Raw genomic sequence first — 9,259 nt, 5'->3', positions numbered from 1 at the left:
TAGAAGAAGTAAGTTTGTATATAAGATATTTGATGCAATTTAGAAATATATCTTCAAAGTACAAACATGCATATTTGTCAATGACAACACAACTAAATACAAAATGCAGTTTTTAAATGAAACTTTTATTGAGTGAGGAAAAAATCAAAATCAACCGTACTTCATTCAGCTGTCTTTGTCCACCAGAGGGAACCCGAGGAGCCTTGGGACAGACGCAACTGAATGAATCAGTTTTGAAATACATTATGGGAAGGACTTAAAATAGCAGTTATTTTTATTTGTACTTGTATATGTCTTAGCTACCTTTTGAGTGTTAAGTTGCTGTGTGATGGGTTTAGCATTCTTCAGATGATGACACCATGAGTAATGACCTCCTGAGGCCTCGCTTGCCTCAGTTAAGGTCAGTGTTCATGGCACCATCCTTAGAAAGACACAATTTGCAAGACCAAAAACAGCGCTGAACAAAATTGTTGTCAATTTTGCCAGAAAACATGATCTCCAAGACCTTTGGGCAAATACTCTCTGGTCTGACGAGACAAGTTAAACTTTTTGGAACGTGTACGCATGTGCCATTACATCTGGCATGAAAGTTATGCCGCATTTCAGAATCATCATCATACCAAAAGTCAAATATGGTGGTGGTAGTGTGATGGTCTAGGGCTGTTTTGCTGCTTCAGGCCTTGAAGGCTTGCTGTGATAAATGGAACCATGAATTCTGCTGTCTACCAAAAAAAAAAAAAAACAACCCTGAAGGAGAATGTCAGGCCATCAGTTGGGTTCGGGTTCGGCAGCAGGACAATGATCCAACACACACCAGCAGGTCCACCTCTGAATGAAAAAACCAAAGACTTTGGAGGGGTCTCGTCAAAGTCCTGACCTGAATCCTATTGTGATGCTGTGGCATGACCTTAAAAAGGTGCTTCATGCTGGAAAAGCCTCCAATGTGGCTGAATGACAACAATTCCACAAAGATGAGTGGGACAAAATTCTTCCACGGTGCTGAGAAGAGACTCATTGCAAGTTATCGCTCAAGCGCTCGATTGCAGTTGTTGCTGCTAAGGGTGGCCCTTGGAGAAATTAGGAAGGGAGCCAATACATACATTTTCACACCACTGAATATACGATATTCCAGACGTCCGTTCATCCATCCGTCCATCTGTAGCAAGTTTATAGTTTCATGGCAAACAGCATTCAACTGTTCAATGTCTGCAATAGTTACATGACCGCATGGAGCATAAAGGTTCACAAGAACATTTGAATGATTTAGCCTGGACACTTTAACAACCATCTTGCACACTAAGTTCTTGCAGATGTTGCTGGAGATCATCCAGTGCATCTGATGGTTCCTCCTTCTCATTGTTCTCTGCCTTCTCATCCTGGAGCTCCTCTCCTGTCTCCTTATTGGTCTCTGCCTTCTCATCCTGGAGCTCCTCTCCTGTCTCCTTATTGCTCTCTGCCTTCTCATCCTGGAGCTCCTCTCCTGTCTCCTTATTGGTCTCTGTCTCTTCATCCTGGAGCTCCTCCTCTGGTTTTGTTTCCTCCAGGTGCTCAGAACTCTCGAAACATCCAGAGTCCCTTGGCTCCTGGGTGTCCACCATGGAACTGTCCTCGTCCTCCTCTTTTTCTTCTCTTTCTTGTTCTTCCTCGTCTACCAAAGCAATTACAGGTTTTTTTTTCAAATACCGGATGTCTAAAACACATTTATTATCTCTAAACGTGTAACTGTGGTCTTTATAGTCTGCCAAATATGACAACTAAATTATTACTTTGTTCGGGTACTTTACTTTGACTAATTCATTCTTAGAGTATTACTTCATTCTTCCCACTGCAATTTACATGTAACATAATTTTCCCCCCCAAAATGCATTTTTACTCATATAACTATGGCAGGTTATTTAATTTAAAAAAACATTACACATTAACACTTAATATTGAGACCTTAATGCAATCTTATTCCTGTTACATTTATGACTTCATTCTTGTACTACTATTAATATATCTATTTTGCTCCTATTGTGACTTACGTATATGATGAAAAATCAAAACATGTTATAGTGTGATTTTATACCCATATTACCATTTCATGATAATTTTCTTGCAATATTACATTATTTCTTGTAACATTGAAACTTCTTCTATAGTATGACCCTTATACATAATCTCTTAGAGGGGACCTACAGTACTATGCTCATTTTTCCACACTTTATATTGGGTTGTGGACTTCTATAGAGCAGCTACACATGATAACCTGCACAGAAAGCTTTCTAGATCTTCCAGAATCTGCACCTATTCCAGCTGTATTTCCAAAACGGTCTGTTTTAATATAATCCACTCACAGTCCACCTTCAGACACACACACTTCAATGTGATTGGTCACACTCCCAAGCGCTCCCGAAGACTTCTGGGCTACTGCCGGACCCCACTTTCTAATTTTGTTGGAACAGGAGTTGATGATAAATGAATAAACCCTTTGGAGTGGTTGGGGCTACTGGTAGTTTTTTGCGGGACTCCTGTTTAAAAAAACTCAGGTAGACAGGTGGTGGAATAAGGCTATTAGCATGGCTATTAGCAAGACTATTAGCAAGGCTATTAGCAACTCCAGACATCGGTGAGGTTGTAATTTGCACATGCTACAATGCTCCACAGACAACCGCATTATCTGAAACTTTGCTCGGAAAAGTGGAAAAAGCATCCATTTTAATATGACCTATTTATTCTATTCATTTTTACTATTTTTTTTCTTCAGTGTAGCTCAAACATTCCAGACAAAGTCTGGAATCTAGTATTATATATATAGTGTTAATATAGTGTTCATTTTTACTTGTGTGTGCAAACAAGCCAACACTAGAAAGTCTTGAATATGGTATTTTACCGCATAACATTATATATATATATATACATTTTACAGCATAACATTATGTGTATAAAAATATGTCAACCTACATTCTCTGAGCAAGTCGGTGGCACTCAGGATCTTAGCGCGTTGATCTGGGTCTGTGATGTTCAGCTCATTGAGGTGAGATTCTTGCAGGCCAGTAAAGTCTTCCAGGTTCTGGAAGCCATGCATGGACAGCAAGGAAGTCAGCTCCTGCAAGCAAGAGAAAGTTCATTAGAAACACAGACCATCAAGATCGACTCTGTATAGTCATTTGATAATTGATATGACATAGCAGGAGTCTTACTGCAAGACCAATGCTGTCCAGCACTTCCTCCAGGGTTGCTGGTTTGGATTTGGATGTGCTGGTCTTGTCACAACGTCTGCGTCTGACGGGGGGACTCTCGTCGGGCAGGAGGTTGATGTAGATGAACTTAAAAGAGCCCACCTTGTTGTTGAGTTTCCCTGTCCAGGTGCCCACAGGAGGTTTCTCGATGATGTGAATGATGTCACCTTTCTGCAGGAGGAGGGATGCACCACCATGAATGCAGCACACAGATAACCTAACCTTACACTTTGTCCTTGCCCTAACCTAACCCCAGGCCCTAACCTAACCCCCAGGCCCTAACCTAACCCCAAGGCCCTAACCTAACCCCAAGGCCCTAACCTAACCCCAGGCCCTAACCTAACCCCAAGGCCCTAACCTAACCCCAAGGCCCTAACCTAACCCCCAGGCCCTAACCTAACCCCAAGGCCCTAACCTAACCCCCAGGCCCTAACCTAACCCCAAGGCCCTAACCTAACCCCAGGCCCTAACCTAATCCAAGGCCCTAACCTAATCCAAGGCCCTAACCTAACCCCCAGGCCCTAACCTAACCCCAAGGCCCTAACCTAACCCCAGGCCCTAACCTAACCCCAAGGCCCTAACCTAACTCCAGGCCCTAACCTAATCCAAGGCCCTAACCTAACCCCCAGGCCCTAACCTAATCCAAGGCCCTAACCTAACCCCAGGCCCTAACCTAACCCCCAGGCCCTAACCTAACCCCCAGGCCCTAACCTAACCCCCAGGCCCTAACCTAACCCCCAGGCCCTAACCAAACCAAAGCCCTAATATTAACCCCGAAATCCAACCCTGAGCCCGAACATTGTTGGAAGATTTACTTGAAGTTTCAGGGAGTCCACATCATAAGGACTGGGCGTGAAGTCGGTGTGCACCAGAGCTCGTCCACAGAAGGGTCCATTGTACGTGTTGTCCTCCAGTCTCATGCTGTCCCTCTGGCAGTAACCGCTGTCCAGGCTTTGTCTGTCACTGTCTAACATGCATGGAGAGGGCGGTCATCTTTGGACTACAGGATCCTTGAAGACAGAATGATGAGGACTTACTGCTGGAAAAAGGGCAGATGACCGGACTGGACACTGTGTCCTCTGATCCTGTGGAGCACATGGACGTCCTCTGGCCTGGATTCACGCCTGCTGGGGGCCAGCTCGGGGAGACGGGGGACATTTCTTCACTGCTTTCCCCCTGGAAAGGCTGATACAGGGATCCATTTTTATTGGATTATATGTAATTTAATGTAATTTAATTTATTTATGTTTAACTGGACTTAAATGTATTAAAGCTTCTTTTATTTTTTGTATTTAAAAAATATTTTAAGCACTTATCACAAAATACACCATTATTTTAATGTATGCAGTACATAGCTTTAACCAGCAGATGGTGACATTGCTGAAATGACAGCGCCATCAACAGCTCAAACAGCAACACATATGAATAGGCTTTATGTATTTTCCCCCAATGACAATACATTGTACTATTATACAATACAATCATATTCACCCCTTCCTCTGCCAAAACCTTCTGCACCATCTTGGAGGTTTTGCGTGTCATTGTGCGGGAGATGACGTTGCGCCACTTCTTGCCCAGTTTGGTGCCGCTTTTGCTTCCATCTGGTATACCTCCAACCTCCACCTGTGAACACGTAGTTTGATAACATCTCAATCCTGGTCCAAAAATGTGACTTTCCAGGGAGGTTTACATTTTCATTGCAACTAAAAACATTCTACTCTTGCAGGATGATTCATTCACTCACAAATATTCAGAAGGATGAAAACATTGTGTGCTTATTGACGTCAACAAAACTGAAGTGAAACGTCCTTGTCAGACATGGCGGCGCTCAGCTTGACTGAGCCTTCACCGGAGGACATCCTGTCTGCACTTCATCTCTAGAAAACAACATCTTTACCGCCGTCATGCATTTCCAATCACACTGGGGAAGTCACTAATGTAGCTCTTTAAAGCACAAATATTATTTCAGCTTGTACAATTGGGAAGTTTTGTATTTCTGCAATATTCTCAATTGACCTTTGTGACCCTTTACATGGCGGGAAGGACGCAAGGACACACAAGTAGTTCCACTTTTTAAAAACACTATTATTTACAAACAGCACCTGTGCAAAGCTAAAGACAAATTGTGCTCTGTTTTAAATACAAACAAATTCAAATAATAAATATGTTCATATATTATCATATGTTAATTAATAATAAATTATAATGCTTGGGTTTGCTAAAACAAAATGTAATTAAATTAAAATTAATTCCAGTATTACATCTGCACAATCTTATGAAATCCAAAAATAAACAATAAAGGAAGATTCAAGTTCAAAACATGAAAATGAATGAATAAAATTGATAACAATATTCTAAAATGTAAATAAAATATACACAAATCTAAATAAAATATAAAAACATTCAAAAAAATGTATATTAAATTAGGTGTACTGTATATGCACAAGCTAAGCTAAAATGACTTAAAAAATGACTTTGCAATGAACCAAAATCAAAATAACCCCCCAAAAAGTGTCCCTCAAACAAAATGACGAGCTAATATTGTACAAACACTGCTGTGTTTCTTCTCACAAGGTTCCACTATTGACGGACAGGTCAACTCACAGTCTCATCCAGGACCAGGTCCTTCTCTGAGCTGACAGGTGAAGTCACCTTGGGCTTCATGAAGTCCTTGAAGCTGCTGGACCTCTGCAGGGTGAGCTGAAAACACACGGTTGACTTTTTACCTCCATCATAATCGTTAGCAGCAAGCCGTTAGATAAACATCAAGGTGATTGCACGCATCTTCTTATCTCTCCAAACGTGGGAAGAAATTGTGATCGGACCCGTGAGTTGATAGGACTGCTTGTTTCTGGTAAACGTGACTGCTGACACAGTCAACACTTTTTATGCACATGACGCAGTTTGATTCATTTGAATCGGGAGAAATGTCACTTATCATGGAAAACAGACTCATTGATGACAAAAATTATATGTGCAATTATTTCTATTCATTTTGGCAATTAGTTCCAGACCAGTGATTTTAAAGTACAATTTCATATTAATAATTTGAATATTTATGTAGTTAGAGCATAGAAAACCCATTTGTGGCTTTCTAAATACAATTTTTACCATTATTAGAGCCCTGTAGACATGAAATAACACCCCTATAGTCACCTTTATGCTCCCATTTTTCTTTGTTTACATCACATTGCTTATGTGTAGGCAACGGGATCACTGTAAACATCAGCAAGCTAACAAACTGCGAGTTAGGCTTGCAGTTATACAGCTCATAAAAAGTACTGGATATTTCAGATACATTTCAGGATGAACCTAAGATGTACGATTGTATCACCTTTACAGGTGAACTTCATTTGATTACTAATTTTGAATGTCCAACATGTCAGACACTTCACGGGTTTACATTTTTTGACTAAAAATATACTATAGTGAACCACAAAACTATGATCATTAATTAATATATATATTTTTTTAGCTATGGAGCTACAATCAAACTGCAATCCGTTTACAGCAAAAGGTTTTTTTGATCATTAGTTATTTCAAGGTTAGTTTTTATTACAGCTTTAGAAAACAACTTATTTTTCTTGAATATTTATTTTGTCCAATAGAGGTTAGTTAAGTTTTGATGGTCGTTAGTCATCATCCAGTAAGTTAGAGAGTAAGTTAGCTCAGATAGCTACTTAGCCCGTCACTGTGTCAGCTGGTATGATTGAAGAAAAATCACTCACAAATAACCGTTTTTTACAAATTTAGTTTTAAATGCTGTTAGTCAGAAGTTAGAGAATTTACAAATATCACATAACCAAGTGAAAGCTTAAGTTTTGGTTGTTTTGATCAGTTAGTTACTCAATACATACAAAGCTTTGCTAGCTAGCTATTTAGCTTGCTTTTGGTTGGTTAGCTATCAAACTGTCGAACACAACTGAACAAATGTCAGACCACCAAATTCCACATATTGTCAGCTTTTAGACGTTGTTGTGTTTTCAATGAGTTATTTAGTAGGTTCGGTAGTCAACTAAGCTGTCGGTTTGTTAGCTTGCTAGCTTGCTAGCAGAACTGTGCACATGACCATTTGATGGTTGCTTGGATAATTGCTATATATAAAGAATAAGTTATTCAGTCATTCATTCATTCCTTTGCGCTTATCCTCACGAGGCTCACAGGGGGTGCTGGAACCTATCCCAGCTGTCATGGGGCGGGAGGCGGGGTACGCCCTGTACCTCGCAGGGCCATCCCAGGGCACATATAGACAAACATTCCCACTCACTTTCATGCCTAGGAACTCCGGTTTGGAGTGACCAATTAACCTAGCATGTTTTTGGAATGTGGGAGGAAACCAGAGATGGCTGAGAGTGGAATTGAACTCGGGTCTCCTCGCTGTGTGGCCTGCGCGCTAACCACTCGATCGCCATGCAGCCTATTGAGTCATTGAGTTAGTTCTATAGCCAGCAGGAATAGCTACATCGGTGCTAAGTTGAGCAAATGGAGCTGTGGCCCCCACTTTGAAAACAGATTACTGCCACCTAGAGGACTGGAGTGGAACAGTCAGATATTTTTATGGTCTGTTTTGGCCTTGGCTCTACAAAAATCAGTCTTACTATCTGTGGCAAAAATGTATCATGTTGTTGAAGGCGTAAACTCCAACTACTTCTGCAATGATGATTCACCTTGCCAGAATAGAGGAACTTTAGTCTGTAGTCAGGAAAGCCGTATTAGTGGTTAGACTGTGCATACGCTGTGTGTGCAGTGTACAGCGGTTAGTTCAGCTTAACCACAAAGGTTTTGCTCTAACATAAGCAGACTTCCTGTGTCAAAATGCAGTTAAAAACAACACGGGCCCCTTTACAGTTAAAGCCATGGCTAATGAAATCCATTTCGGAGATGGGGGAAAAATATTTTACAAAATAATAACACTCAGTTTTACAAAAAAAGAGAAAATAAATGACATGGCACGAATGAACAAAATTAACACAAAATCCGAATTAATTAAATATTCTTGATTTTAGAAAAATCCTATCAAATGAATGTTCATTTTATAAATCAAATAAAAAGAAGAAAAGCAAAACCCACTTTGTTATGCACATGACTGCCACTTGTAGGACTGGAGTGGATTAGCATCGCATCTGCTCCAGCTAACAAGCATACCTCCCGTGTCTATGAACGTCTATTGTATGTATTGAAAGAAGACTTTTGCACGCCGTCGTCTTACATTTTAACATCAGGCACAAAAACGCCACTCACCTTCTTCTTCTGCACCTGCTCCTTCTCGGAGGCGTTTGAAGGCCTTCGCCTCAGCATGTCTCCTCCGCTGCTCCGCTGATCACGACAAAAACAGAGAATGTGTCTTTGTCCGTGTTGAGTCAGATAAAAAAAGATGATGCAGAGGTGCACTCCCCTGCCACTAAACCAAAAGCTAAGGGGAAGTCACATGACCACACAAGCGTACAATATGCAAACCCGCTTTCTGGCTTCTTCGTATGCACATTGCTGTAGGCTTTTTAACCACTTTAAACTCAAGAAGTACAAAACAACAGCACAAGTGTTCCTCAGTAGAGAGTAGTTACTGCATGCATGCAGACGCCTTGTTGCAACATTTGTCCCTATCGAGTGTGAGTCATGCAACCCTTTTTAGCTGTTGCTCATCTTTGCCCTCCATGGTGCTTTTTCAGCCACTTTTTCCCAGCTGTAACTGTTTGTCAGCATGTTGGAACTGAAGCAAAGGTGCTTTAACATGAACAACACAACAACACAACAGAGCACCAACTCGTTAAGAGTCCAAACACTTTCCATCCATTATTCACACATTTTTGTTTGTATTATTTCTTATGAGGAAACATTGACCAAACAAGTGAGCACAATGTAAGACTGTATCGTGTTGGTCTTTAGAAGAACAGGACATAACGGAATCTATCATCAGGTATGCAACATTCCCATATACGTGTGCCTAAAACACACAAATATGCATATCCTTTGTGAAATACATTAGTAGTAAAAGCAGAGAGGGAAGTACAGTATACAAGTCAAGCTTACTTTTTGGC

At 40.8% G+C, this 9,259-nt stretch overlaps 1 protein-coding gene across 2 annotated transcripts; it reads right to left on the bottom strand.

The window, feature by feature from the left end:
• Positions 1-78: 78 nt before the first annotated feature.
• sash3 (SAM and SH3 domain containing 3) lies at positions 79-8,642 on the bottom strand. 2 transcript variants are annotated; one of them, XM_078788443.1, is made up of 9 exons: positions 8,463-8,642; positions 5,826-5,921; positions 4,713-4,844; positions 4,259-4,406; positions 4,037-4,188; positions 3,183-3,392; positions 2,944-3,088; positions 1,458-1,648; positions 79-1,412 (listed from the first exon to the last, which is right to left on the bottom strand). In XM_078788443.1, exons 1-9 carry the CDS (start codon positions 8,517-8,519, stop codon positions 1,278-1,280), a joined length of 1,266 nt encoding a protein of 421 aa, XP_078644569.1. In that variant the 5' UTR covers positions 8,520-8,642; the 3' UTR covers positions 79-1,277. The 2 variants fall into 2 exon arrangements, with proteins under 2 accessions (XP_078644569.1, XP_057931364.2); XM_058075381.2 differs by having other exon boundaries at positions 80-1,648; positions 8,463-8,640.
• Positions 8,643-9,259: the final 617 nt, after the last annotated feature.

This window comes from Doryrhamphus excisus, linkage group LG23 (assembly GCF_037039965.1).
Source record: "Doryrhamphus excisus strain RoL-2023G ecotype Guam linkage group LG23, RoL_Dexc_Guam_v1.1, whole genome shotgun sequence".
In the NCBI taxonomy this organism is placed as follows: domain Eukaryota; kingdom Metazoa; phylum Chordata; class Actinopteri; order Syngnathiformes; family Syngnathidae; genus Doryrhamphus; species Doryrhamphus excisus.
This window is presented reverse-complemented; position numbering and strand designations above follow the sequence as displayed.

What these genes read in the sequence shown, in the direction of transcription:
- sash3 (XM_058075381.2), bottom strand. Translation starts at nt 8,519, where the DNA reads ATGCTGAGGCGAAGGCCTTCAAACGCCTCCGAGAAGGAGCAGGTGCAG. An exon ending in AGGTTTTGGCAGAGGAAGGG is followed by an intron (nt 4,407 to 4,712) that starts GTGAATATGATT and finishes TCCCTGTATCAG; the next exon opens with CCTTTCCAGGGGGAAAGCAG. An exon ending in CATCTGCCCTTTTTCCAGCA is followed by an intron (nt 4,189 to 4,258) that starts GTAAGTCCTCAT and finishes CATGCATGTTAG; the next exon opens with ACAGTGACAGACAAAGCCTG.